The sequence below is a fragment of the Phascolarctos cinereus genome, unplaced genomic scaffold (genome assembly GCF_003287225.1).
Source record: "Phascolarctos cinereus isolate Bilbo 61053 unplaced genomic scaffold, phaCin_HiC Scaffold_4;HRSCAF=312, whole genome shotgun sequence".
Classification (NCBI taxonomy): domain Eukaryota; kingdom Metazoa; phylum Chordata; class Mammalia; order Diprotodontia; family Phascolarctidae; genus Phascolarctos; species Phascolarctos cinereus.
Window position 1 is genome coordinate 136,918,996 of NW_027555847.1, and position 13,911 is coordinate 136,932,906.

The following is a 13,911-nucleotide window of genomic DNA, read 5'->3' on the forward strand; positions in this document are numbered from 1 at the left end:
TCCTCTAGCTCCGGGGTCAGGTCAAGGGAGTGGGGGTAGGGGGAACCTCTAAAACTCAGCTATGCTTCTCACAAATCTCAGAATCCTCTAATCCCTGGAAGCCTATAAGGCTGCAGCTGCGCAGGGGCACAGGATCTGGGAGGCAACTTCCTGTTGTGTCCACGATCCCAGCCACCATCGCTGGTTCCCAGCAACCAGTGCAAGCTGCAGAGCCTGCCTGCTTTCCCCAGGGCCAGAGGGAATCACTCTCCCCCTATGCCTCTCTTCCTGCAGGCATCCCCTCCCCCACTGCCCTTACATAGGTGAGTCCTAGGGGGCTGGTTGGGGAAGGTCGCCTGTGACCTGGAGCAAGTGAGGGCTGGGCTAGATAGGATGCCAGACTGTGGCAACCTGAGTGAGGTCAAGGTCAGGAGCTGGGAGGGGCCAATATGTGGGAGAAAAGGGATGAACAGGATGCCTCTGCCTTGGGAAGATCTAGAGTGAAGCAGGCACTATACCGGGGATCTTACCCTGTGATCAATGGGGTAATCACAGAATGTTAGGGCTGGAAGGAGCCCCCTGCAGGATGTCTAGCCCAATCTCATTTTACAGGTTAGGAAACAGAAAACCAGTAGAGGCCAAGTCACTTATCTATGATCACACACTTAATAAGTTGAAAAGACAGGATTTAAACCCTGATTCCTTGACCCTAAGTCCTCTGATCTTGCCACTGATCTCCCCATACTGCTGCTAGTAAGAGGACAGGATATTAAGCCTGGATCAAAAGGTTATAGTCCTTTCATCATTTTTTTTTTGAAGGACAAGGGGGAAAGATGTCCAAACACACTCAGCTGAAATCTACAAACACTTCAGTGCCTACTATGCTTAATGTGCTGGACCAGGTGCTGGTGGACCCTGAGGGTCTTCATTTTCCATCTTTCTTCCTTTTGACCCTGCCCTCCCCCACTAGGAAATATTGGGTTCTCATTTCAACTTCAGCTTTCTGTAATTAAACCTCATCCACTTAGACTAGTCTGGGATTTGTATCTCTTAATTTAGTGATGGAACAAGAAAATATTCTATAATATTCTTATTATCATCAATAATTTCCACAATGGTTTATAATTTATGAAGCCCTTTCTTCTTAACACCCTTAGGTAGTGTAGGTATCATTGTGCCTATTTTACAGTTGAGGTTAGTCAGACCAAGAGGAATTAAATTATTTACCCACAATCACATAGCTAGTAAGTGTCTTGGCAAAGAACACACCTTGAACACACATCTTTGGCTCAAAGTATGGTGCTTTGGCTATTATCTCACATTGCTTCTCGAAGGGAAGACACATTAAGAAGACTGTGTGTGGGGGTAGCTCAGGATAGCCTAGGAAGGAGTTAGGAATATCCCTTTCTGACTAGGAACATATTTGAGTATCTAAAAGGGACTCCTTTTGCTTGCAGTAACCTGGGGAATTAGACAGACCAGCATGTCCCTGCTGATCCCCTCTGCTTCTTGCCTCTTTCCAAGGATTCTAGCCAGAGGCTGGAGCAATTGGGACCACAAGAGGGAAGGAGGACACACCAGGCAACTGGAGTGAAGTCACCATCAGGGTTAGAAGATGACTGCAAACTGTGGAGAATTCTTGGTTCCCGGGGATAAGGAGAGAATTCCCCAGGTAAGAAATAATGACAGGACTGAGGCAAGTGGACTGGAACTTCCTGTCCAGATTCCTTGGACTGGTAGAAGCATTAGAACTATTAAAATTATAGAATGTTAGAGCTAGAAGGGACCTTCAAAGTCATCTGATCCAGCCCCCTCATTTCACAGGGGAGGAAGCTGGAGGCTAGGGACATTAAGTGACATGCCCCAAGATCACAAAGGTAGTGAGTAGCAGATCCTTTGACTATCATATAGTATTATTTTTACTGTCCTACAATAAGACTGATATTTTCAGGGAGGGGGAGAGCTATAGATAGTGACAGGATAAGGAAAAAAATCTATTAAATCAACAATCAATTCCAACAAAAGCTTTTGCTTTTTATCAATGAGCTCCCAGTCAGAGAGAGGAAGCCTAGAAAAAGAGCAGATAGGTATATTTGTTTCCTTAAAGTAGGATGCTTTCTCTCTTCCATGTAGTGCTGAGAATTTGGTAAAAACAGCATTCTTCTCTCCCACCTTTTTCTCTCTGTCTCTGTACCCCACCTTAGATTATGACCTTCTAAGATCAGGGACCATGTTGGTGTTTTCTTTCTATATCCCAGGGCCTGTATTATGATCTGCATGTTGTGGCAAACTGACACATGATTAAAAATAAAGGAATGACAAGGAAGAAAGACATGACAAATCTGAACCTTAATGTCCAATAGATCCAATGGTTCTGTGCTAAAGTCCTGCTCTGATGCTTCATCACTGCTCAGAGTTGATGTTATGCTATGTCCTTGAAGGCTATGTTATTTATCTGAGTGTAAGCTCTGACAGTTTCTATAAAGTTAGAAAAAATTTTGAGTAGGCACATGGTGATGGTCTGTGTGTATTTCTTATCCAAGAATCAGCCCAGCTAAGTTCCAAGACTCATCTCTAAAAGACTGACCACTGGGTAATGATTGTTTTTTGTCTCCACTCATAAATTTGTTTTTGTTCAGTCATTTTTTATCATGTCTGACTCTTCCTGACCCCACTTGGGGTTTTCTTGGCAAAGATACTAGAGAGGTTTGCCATTTCTTTCTCCAGCTCATTTAAACATGAGGAAACTGAGGCAAACAGGGTTATGTGATTTGCCCAGGGTCACATAGCTAGTAAGCATCTAAGGCCAGGTCTGAACAATCCAACCCATTCTAATGAGATTAGAAAGATGGACTGGGGCAAGTGCTTTAAAACCTAAAGGAATTTCTATTTTATCTTAGAGGCCATAGGAAGCCAATAGAGTTGGCTGAGTATGTGAGTCACATGGTCATATTTATGCTTAATGAAAATTACTTTGGCATCATTGTGTAAGACAGAGTAGGGTGATGAGAAATTCATTAGGAGGCTGTTGCAGTAATCCAGATGTGAGGTAATAAGAGATTTTTTGGGAATATGTTTCCCATCACCTGGTCTTGTGGTGACTGACTGGAGTTTTTTCTAGGTTCCAGATGCTGTGCAAAGACAAGAAATACTTTCAGGGAAGATTGTGCCCTTGGGAGTAGCACAAAAGTCATCAGGTTTCAAGTCAGAGTCAAAAGAGGAAGGGATGCAGAGCCCATTACTGAGACAAGAGATACTGAATTGCCATGCTAAGGAGCAACCCCAGTTCATGCCAGACAGAGGTAAAACACAGAACCAAAGGGAGAGGAATTGGGGATAGATTATGGACAGGTCAGAGGGCCTTGGCACAGACAGAAGAAAGGTGAGTGGGATGGGTGGGGTGGGGTTGGGGAAGATGAGCTGGGATTCTAGAGGTGCGACTCCTTACCTGCTGCATATAGGAAGTCCTTACATAGAATCAGATACCTAATGATTGTTTCTAAAGCTTAAATAAACAGTAGGCAATCCTCTTATGTTTGGAATGAGAACTGATAGATCCTACTCCTACTTATGGTGAGTAAGGAAGCAGTAAGACAGGGCTGGTCTCCCTAAGAACTCCTTTCTTCTCCCTCAGCTCTTCCCATTCCACAGATTCCTATTTTTCCCCCAAGGGGGAGCACTAGAGATCAGGAAATGGCAGCTGCACTTCTTACTGCTTGGTCCCAGGTGAGCATATTTGTTGTCTCTCTGTCTTTGTCTTCCTCCCTACATCCTTCTTTCTTCATCTTGTCGAGCTGCAGAGGCCAGTGGCCCACTCTAGCTCCTGATGCTCACACAGACGTGCTGGCACAGTCACCTCCTGAACTCCTTCTGCAGGGTCCCTAGGTCCATACTCAGGTAATTGCTCTAGCTGGGCCAGAAGCCAAGGGATCTGAAGAGAGAGCTCTGATGTCAGCTTCTGTTCGGCCCTAGGTTCAGGGAGGCTCCAGAGCCAGAGAGGTTCTCTGTCTGGGACCAGATCCCCTGAGGAGGAATCAGAATTAAAAAGCATTTTTTAGAATTTCCAGTCAGTATGAGAACCTGGAACTGGACTTTTCTTTTCTTTTCTTTTTTTTTTTGACTAGGCAGTGGGGTTAAGTGACTTGCCCAGGGTCACATAGCCAGTAAGTGTTATGTGTCTGAGGCCAGATTTGAACTCAGGTCTTCTGAATCCAGGGCCGGTGCTCTATCCACTACGCCACCTAGCTGCCCCTGAAAGTGGACTTTCTACCATGAGTGTTAGGATCTTGAGAGGAATATAGTCTTACCTGCCATCTTTTAGGGACAGATTGAAAGGAGTACAATTCTCTCTGCCTCTCTTCTTCTCCCTTACACACGTCATTTGCCCTTGACATGTCTAGTCACTGATATTGTCATTTCCAATCTAAAATACAATACAAATGTTGAGGCTTGCATAGTAGTAATGGATTATCAGTAGTACATTCTCCCAGGACTGGAAAGGTCTTCAGAGGTCATCTTGAGGTAGGAATATATCTGTCCAGGCTCAGTCAGATATGTGGCTTAACAGGGAACCTTGGTGCTCAGGAAAGGCTTAGTTCAACTCAAATAAGGGAAATGTTGAGGTTCAAGATGATACGAGTGTGGGAGCCCAAAGCAGATGGGTAGACGGGGGCAACAAGGGTCGATACAAGCAGAATAGTTGCTATGCCTTGTGCTTGATGGTCTTTGGGCCATAGGAGGAAGAAGAAGGGAGTTCAATATTAGCCTACCTGGGCACTCCCAACTTCAGCTTTTTAGGCCCTTCTAACTGATAAGGGAGAAGGCTGGATTTTGCTCCATTAGAGCAGCATGATGGCCTGCCCACACAGGAGCTGGCAACTTGTACCTTTGTAAGATCCAAGCAATGGACTAACATGGTACCCATACTGAAACAGCACATTCAGTAGGGAAACCCAGGGGACCCCAACTATTGGAGCAGTCTTGCAATAGGCCAGTATTAGGATTTATACAGATGGATGGAATCTTGATCAGGAAAAGCTGATGTTTTCAATTCTGAAATCACAGATAGAACCAAATATTAAGGTGCTTTGGGGGCATGGAAGTTGTTAACACAGAAAACTCTAGGCATAGAAAAGAGGTGGGGCACCAAGTGGGAGGAGAGCACAGATCTAAAGACCTGAAAAAGCAAAGGGTTTTGTTTTTTTAAACAACCACACCAGGGAAGCTTATATGTTCTTGACTTGCCCTTACTGGAGATGAAACATAATTGGTTGCTACTTTCTCTCTGATATAATTGGTAGTGTTTTAAAGTCATCCCTTAGCCTCCTCTTCCTTAGGTTAACCTAGTTATCATTTGTGCTCCAGCTCTGCTTTCTGGATCTTTCAAGTCACTTTTGTTGTAGAATTATAAACTTCTTCTCCATAGGTCCCTGATTTTTGCTTGTGGAGAGTAAGAGCTGCATTGTCATATTTTTCCAGATGCCAGTGACTTTTGAGGACGTGGCCATATACCTTTCAAGGGAGGAGTGGAGGCAGCTGGACCCTGCTCAGAGGGACCTCTACACAGATATCGTGCAGGAGAAAAATGGCCTGGCCTTAGGTGAGGATCCAATTGCTTATGGTTTCTATGCTGGGAGTGGCCTCTAAAGTACCCTGTGATTCTGAAGTTTGGGGAGTTTAAACTCTAATACATATAACTCATGACTTTGCCACTCCATCCCTCTCCTTCCACTGACATGTCCTTCTACTGAAACATATTTTATACCCTGAGTCTGGGACTACCTACTGATCCCCATTTGGGAGGTCTCTTATTCCTTGGGTTTTTCCTTCATACTTACTCTGTCCCTGAATTCTTCTTACAAATGTCAAAGAGAGAACCAGAAACCTGGTAGCTTCCAAGGTAGTCACTTTTGGACAGCTCTAATTTCTAGGACATTTTCCTTACATCAAAGCTAAATCTGCCACTTTACGCTTTCCACCTTTAGCTCCTAGTTCTGTCTCCTAATAATAACAGGTCACATGTTCTGTAGTTTCACAATTTGTGAAATTCTTTCCTCACAACAATCCTGTGAAGTGTGGACTGCAATTTATACCCCTATTTTACAGGTGAGAGGCCCAAAGAGGTTGAGTGAATTGTTCAAAGCCATATTGCTTGACGAGTAGTAGGGACAAGACTTGAACCCAGGTCTTCTGGCTTTAAGCTTAGAACTCTTTCAACTTCCCACATTTGAAAGAACGAGACACCTAGTCAGAATGCAAGCAGTGGTGTCCCATAATGGTGAAGAGCACAAAGCAAACTCCAAGGAATCCCTGACCAGTCTTTCCTAGGAGGAGAGAGGCAGGCTACCATTTGCAGATTTAAATTCTTATATCTTTGCAACTTCATGCCCTGTACCTCAAACTCTCCAGCTCTTTTGAGCAATTCAATTCAATCATATATATATATTCATTAAGTGCCTTCTATGTACAGTGTTCTGGGGCCTGGAATTCCAAAAGAAAATCACAGTTTTCAAACAATTTATAACATACAGGGTCATCTGTATTTTCTAAAATTTTGTTATAGCTGTTGTATATAAACCCCAGAGTTTAGTTAGTACAGATGGCTATAACAAAATTTAGAAAATAATGAGGTGAATAGGAGCATATATTGAGAACTGCACAGTTGTAGAGAGGAATCACTTCTAGTTGGGAGAATCAGTGAGGGTATAATGAAAGAGTTAGCTTCTGAGCTAGGCCTATATAAATAGGCAGAGATTCAATTCAACGGATGATTTTAAAGTACCTAAAGGCTGCAGAGCACTGTGTTAAATGATGAAGCAGAAGCATAGTTAAGGTAAATGGCTGGTTCCTACCTTTACTGCAATGTCATCGACCTTGTCTTCTAGCAGGGAAAATGACACGTAAGTAATTGTAATAAAAAACACTACCTGCTAAGTGCATAACAGAGGAACAGCTAGTTAGTTAGTGGTTATCACAGAAGACCAGAATGGCATCGCTGTGTTGGGATCAAGGTAGAGTGAATCGACTATGGCTAATCAGACCAATGGGAGCTTGGAAGGTTCTACCACAGGTTGGGAACAAATAGTCCATATGAACATTTGGAGTGGAGATGTCTCCAAACTGGTGCATCTCATATTTCTTTCGAGCTACTACAATTCTGCTTTGCTCACAGAACATAGCACCTTCTTTAATGCAGGCACACCATGCCAGGTGATCCTGTGCCGGCGTCTCCCATGTCTCACAATAGATTCCAAAGTTCTTCAAAGAGACTTTGAGAGTGTCCTTGTATCGCTTCTTCTGACCTCCACATGAGTGCTTGTCTTGTGTGAGTTTTCCGTAAAAATCAGAGGAACAGGTAAAGTGTTATTGGAAGTCTGAGGGAACAAAGGTCCTTTCCAAATGAGTGATCAGGGAAAGTATTTCTGGAGGATTTGACAGTTGAGTTAGGCCTTAAAGGATGGGGAGGAATTTAGCTGGGAAATTTATGAGGAACAGTTTAGACAGAAGAGGAGTATAGGCAGAGGGAATAGTATAATTAAGCCATCTGGGCTTTCTCTAGCCATCCTCCTCCCCCCTCCTCCCTCCTGCAGAAATATCTCTTGGTTGACTGCCTTATATGTCGGACTAAGTGTGTCTGTGTGTTTTGATTCTAACCCACATGAGCAAGGGGACCTTCAGGGCAGATGTTGATGTTGAATGTTTCCAGTAGCTGTTTGGGGGTTATAGAAATAGAGAGCCTCTGCCCTATGAGTGCTTGGCCTGGTATCTGGGGTACCATGCCACCACTGGTATTTTTTTGCTTGTCCAAACCAACAGAAGACAATGTAGTTTCAGAAATAATTATTAAGAGTCTACTATCTACATTCTCAATTCTCAGGTCCAGGAGGATAGCTGGCAGCAAATAGGGACAGGGGGTTTTGAAATGTTTTTCAACGACGGTGACTTTGAATTCCCAGCTTTCTTGGCTCTTCACACACCCTGACATCCTACAGGCAGAGTGTGGCACATCAGTTCTGAATACCACATTTTAGGAAAGTATACTGACAAGCTGGAGTATGTCCAGAGGCAGGCAACTGGGATGATGAGGGGACTAAATAACATATAACTTGAAAATTAGTTAAGGAACTTGGGGAACATGAAGAAGACAATGAGAAGATATGATAGCTATCTTCAAAAATCTGAAAGGTATTAATATATGAAAGAGGGATTAGCCCAGAAGACATATCTAGGAGTAAAAGCTACCGTAAGGTTGATTTCTGCTCAGGGTGAGAATAACAGCCTATAAAAGCTGTCCTCTAGTCAAATGGGTTGCCTTAGGTGAGGCAAGATCCCCATCTTTTTCAAGTAGAGATCCATGGAGGGTGTTAAAGGTAGCCAGGATTAGGTGACTTCTAAAGTCCTGTCCAACTCTATAGTTACAATTCTTAAAATGGTCCATGACCTCTAAAATACTCCCTTTGCAGTGGTGATGTTTGGTGCTGGGTATATTCAACCTTGGTTATAATGATGTCTTTCTGTGGTTTCCCTTCAGCAGAGCTTCCCTGGCACCTCACTTAGAGGGGAAGGGGGCGTCACCTACCTCTTGTCACCAAGGAGTAGAGGAGAGGCAAATATATGGGTAAGGGGTGGGACAAGAGAACCGCCAGTTAGGCTGGAATTTTATGATCCTAGAATAAGTAGCCAGATTGTAGACAGAGTTCTGGACCTGGAGTCAGGAAGACCTGAGTTTAAATCCTGCTTCAGCTGAACTTTATTTAACTTCTTTCCACCTCAGTTTCCTCAATTGTAAAACGGGGATAATAATAGCACCTACCTCCAAGATTTGTTGGGAGGATCACATGAGATTATATTTGTAAAGTGCTTAGCACAGTGTCTGGCACTAGTAGGTGTTTAGTAAATGCTTATTCCCTTTCCCTTATTCTCTAAGTCAACATAGCTCCTCCCATTCATTATAGAAAGAGATAAAGAATACTGGAACCAATACTCCCAAATTTCATTTGTTTTGTGCAGGCCTTTTTTTGTTTTCATTTCCTGCCGCATTCCCTGAGGGTTTAGTTGTGTTGGAGCCTTTCTACAGAATTTGGTTACGATTCTCTGAAGTATCTCTTACATTTTTCTCTTTCCCCTGTATGACTCCAGACAACTCACTTTCCCTATCTGGGCTTTTATCAAATGAAGTTGAACTAGATACCTTTCAAAGCTCTTTTCTCCCTTTCAGATCCTTCCTCACCTTAGAACAGAAGTGTCTGCCCTTTAGGACTTAGTGTATTCCCCCATTTTGCTTTCTAAAATCTTTGTCTGATTCTCTCTTTATCCAGAAGCTGTAAAGATTGGAAAAGTAGGGTTTATTCCACTGGAAGCTGCTGGTGATGCAAAGATGCTTGGGACTGGATTGGGAAGAGCCCATGGGGATGTCCCACAAGCCATGGAGCAAGAAGGCAGCAGGGAGAGCTCAAGGGAAAGTCAGCAGCTTAGCCTCCTGGAGAGGAGCCAGAAGAAAGTAGTCCTACCTGAAAAAGACCTGAAAAAAACCCTGGACCTTCTTGTTCTGAAGAAACCCTGCATCCCTGAGAAATACTACCAAGACAGCAGTGGGGAAGGCCCAACCCCAGGAGGGGACAAACCCGGACCAGAACCAGAGCTCCTGGCCCCCCAGCTTACCCTTCCCACCAAAAAACCTTACACATGTGAAGAATGTGGCAAGGGTTTCAGCTGGCACTCTCACCTAGTGACCCACCAGCGTATACACACGGGAGAGAAGCCCTATACGTGTACAGACTGTGGCAAGTGCTTCAGCCGAAGCTCCCACCTCATTCAGCACCAGATCATCCACACGGGGGAGAAGCCTTACACCTGCCCTGTCTGCTGGAAAAGCTTCAGCCATCACTCCACACTGATACAACACCAGCGCATCCACACTGGGGAGAAGCCTTACGTGTGTGACCGGTGTGCCAAGTGCTTCACCCGGCGCTCAGACTTGGTGACCCACCAGGGGACCCACACAGGTGCCAAGCCTCATCGATGCCTGGAATGCAACAAATGCTTCACCCAGAGCTCAGCCCTGGTCACCCACCAGCGGACCCACACGGGCATCAAGCCCTACCCCTGTCCTGAGTGCGGAAAGCACTTCAGCCAGCGCTCCAACCTCACTGCCCACCAGCGCACCCACACAGGGGAGAAGCCCTTCTCTTGTAGTGACTGTGGCAAGAGCTTCAGCCACAGCTCCCACCTCACTGCCCACCAGCAGACTCACCGTGGTGTCCGGCCCTACCCCTGTCCCCTGTGCGGCAAGAGCTTCAGCCGTCGTTCTAACCTTCTTCGACATCAGAAGATTCACATTGGCCCTAAGGCCCGGGCTGTGCTGATGCTGGGGGCAGTGGGGACTCTCACCAGCCCTCACCCTGCTCCCCCGTAAAAGGCCAGGGGATGAATGGTGTGAGGATATGGAATCCAGGGCAAGTGCTGATGAGCCTACCTGCAGGATAGGCCTAATTCAAAGACCAAAGGCAGTGAGAGAGGGAAGACAGATGAAAAAGAGGATGGGGATATGAAGTCAGAAAGGGAGAGGGGTGGGCTGTTGTGGGGATAAGGGTGGGAGTTGACTGGGGTGGAGTTGGGAGTAGGAATGTGAGAGGAGCTACAAAAAGCAAGCACGTCTTCTAATTAAAGGCCTTTGAAACCAGTCTATGACTCCAACCAATGTGGCCCCAAACCCACTGTTAAGCTTGGAAGATAAAAGGATGCATTTTTGGGCTGACATTGTACCGAGGCTGACCTGAAATCATGCCCTCAGCAACCATTCTCTCTGAAAGCATAGGCACTTTCTTCTCCTCCATTCAAACCTGGACTCTTTCCTTTTTAGCCAAAGGCACATCTCAGTAAAGCCTAGTAATGTTATCATGCATCTGTCTTTAAGCAAGACAAGATAGTCCTGCAAAAATAGAGAGATTTGGGATGAGAGATACCAAATACCATAGCTATTCCCCTAAGATACACTCATCAACTGAGAAGAAATCTTCTCTTCCCCCTCCCCCCACTGCCCCAACTCAATGCTGTGCCATCACCTGCCTGGGTGTCTCCTTCCTGCCCCAAACAGCATGGGCATCAACATTTCTGAATCTCTGGACACACCATTCTCTGTGCCTTAATGGCCATCCATCCTGTTTTCCCCACTGACTACAGCAAAATCCAGAGACAAGGAGATAATAGCTCATATTTCTATATGTCTTTAAGGTTTACAAGTTTACTTTTCTCATAACTAGGTAATACAAGCATTATTATCCTTGGTTTTTTTTTGTTGTTGTTTGTTTGTTTTGGCTAGGCAATGGGGTTAAGTGACTTGCAGCTACTAAGTATTATATGTATGAGGCTGGATTTGAACTCAGGTCATCCTGAATGCAGGACCAGTGCTCTATCTACTGTGCCATCTAGCTGCCCCTATCCTTGTTTTACAGATGCAGAAAATTCAGGACTTATTTACCCCCAGTCAAATAGCTAGTACTGCATTCAGGACTCCAAGGGAAATCTTCTGACTATCCTCTGTACTGTCCACTGCACTAGAGTGCCTCATACAGAGATGTAGTCCCCTACCCTTTCTCAGTCTTCTCTTGCTGCTGCTTTTTGCCTCCTTCAATGTGTCTGCCCTCTGGTGTCCAGACAGAGAATTACACTGGAGATGAAATTCCAAGAAAAGTCTGTACCTTGGACAGCAGCGTCTGCTTTACAGAGTCTCGGCCCCAGAAAAGTGGGTCATCCTCAGGATGTTTCTTCTGCTTCCCTTTTTGCTTCCCATTCCCAGTTGGCTTTCCCTGTATCTGAAGAACCTCTCCCTCTCAAATGTGGAAAAAACCCCAATGTTTTTAGTTGGGGGATAATACAGGAAGGAAAAGAGCATGGAACTTGGTGTTCAAACCATGCTTTGACTGCTGGCTCCTTTATTTACTAGCAGCAGGACCTTGGGTAAGACATTTTATATTTTTAAACTTGTGTCCCCACAGGTAAAATGGAGGTAACATTTACAGTATGTGGTACACTGGTATGCTATTAGGAAAGTAATATGTACATGTGTACATCTATGTACATATATGTGTCATGACTAGATATACACACATGTGCATATATACATATATACATGTGCATATACACATACATCTATGTATTGTGTAGCCCTGGAATCTTATCAGTATAGGGAACTCTCAGACAGGAAATTTCCTTTACTAATGCAGATTGACAAGTATTCTGTAATTTACAGTCTTAGAGAATTTCATAAAGCATTGAGAGGTTAAGTACACAGCCAGGGTCACACAGCCACTTGCCATTTCAGAGGTAAAATTTAAACTTAAACCCTGTTCTCATTTATAGTCTTAAAGTGAAATTGAGTTACACTGAGTTATTTGGCAGATTCCTGACCTTTTTTATTTTATATGATCTTAATCAGAGATCACCATGCAAAATGGCTTGAATACATGTTAGAATTTGCCAGAGAGAATGAGAACAGGGAGCCACAAAAATGGAAGAGGAAGTTTAAAAATAATAGCAACAATAGAAATAACTAAGATTTATATAGTGCCGACTATGTGCCAGGCACTGTGCTAATAACTTAGAGGCCATTGGAAAAGAATGGGTCCAGGCTGGGCAGTTCCCACTCTTCTGTGCTGGTGTCACTAAGCTAACTGCCACTATACCTGGAGATAGATTTGTGTGGCCTGAAATACCCCTCATGTCCCTCGAGGTCTTGGCTCAAAGGGTGCAGTACTGATAGTTCTGAGAGGTCAAGGCGTTGCCAGCGATGCAGTTTTGGGCAAGACACACTATCTCTGGACGTCAGCTTCCTTCTCTGTAAATAATGAAGCTGGACTATGTGATCTCTGAGGCCCTTTCCAGTCCAAACATTGTATGAGTATATAATATTTATGTGTATTGTTTTATTGATGTCTTTTGGCATTCATTTCTTAGTATTGCTCCCCTCCCACCAAGTCAACAAGCATTTATCAAGCCCCTGTGAGCCAGGCACTGTGCTAAGTAGCAGCAATGAAAAGAAAGTAAAAAAATAAAAATAAAAAAGTTCCTGATTTCAAGGCGTTCACAGTGTAAGGGGGGAGACAACATGCAAACAACTATGCATAAACAAGACACACACAATATAAATCAGAGATGGTCAACAGAGGGGAGGCACTAGCATTGAGGGGGATGAGAAAGGCTTCCTGTAGAAGGTAGGACTTCAGGGAGAAGAGGGCTCAAGACAAATAGGCTGCCACTTGTTGCAAAGAAAAAAGTTTAAGTAAATCCAAGCAGCAAAGCAAGTGTCTGATTCCAAAGTTTGTCTCTGTGGTGCCCCTGCCTGTCTGTTGAGAAAGGAAGGTGTCCTAACAGCCTATATTCTAAGGTCCCTTACAAATCTGACCTTTTAAGTTTTAATGTCCCTTTCTCTATGGTCTCTTCCAGCTCTAGCTTCACATATAACTCTATGTGTCTATTGGAGTGGTAGCAGCCTTAGAGGGAGGCAATCCTGCTTCAAAACTCCCTGAATGGGAGACTGACCCACTGGCCAGGTGTATAGCTGTCTGCAAGGTGTCACTGCTATCTAGTCTGCATTTTACCAGTGAATCCTTGATTCTCAGAATGGAGCAAATAAAGATGTATTTTACTGATTAATGCAGGATATCTTGTCATCCGGAACACTTCAGTAGGGGAGGGGGAATCATCTTTCTTGAAAAAAATAGGACCACAGGTTTTAATAGAATGTTAAAATTATTGGCTATAGCAAAAATCATTCTCTCTCTATCCTCTTTACCTTGTGAGACAGTTCCTCCACTCCATCTATAGATCACATAAGAGATTCTTACTCTTCTTCTCACCCACACCCCCCCATACCAATCCATTTTTTTTATGTCAGATACATCCCTCTTATTCTATTCCTATCTCCAAGGCAAC

General features: G+C 44.1%; 2 protein-coding genes across 4 annotated transcripts in view; one reads left to right on the plus strand and one right to left on the minus strand.

Moving 5' to 3' along the window:
* The window catches only part of ZSCAN10 (zinc finger and SCAN domain containing 10), a 128,926-nt gene that overhangs the window by 72,310 nt on the left and 42,705 nt on the right, over positions 1 to 13,911 (minus strand). The gene's annotated exons all lie outside the window — the stretch shown is intronic.
* ZNF205 (zinc finger protein 205) lies at positions 173 to 10,556 on the plus strand. Its single transcript, XM_020995669.2, has 6 exons — positions 173 to 302; positions 1,504 to 1,651; positions 3,101 to 3,281; positions 3,614 to 3,705; positions 5,458 to 5,578; positions 9,297 to 10,556. The coding sequence occupies exons 2-6, from the start codon at positions 1,595 to 1,597 to the stop codon at positions 10,391 to 10,393; spliced, it is 1,548 nt and encodes a 515-aa protein (XP_020851328.1). The 5' UTR covers positions 173 to 302; positions 1,504 to 1,594; the 3' UTR covers positions 10,394 to 10,556.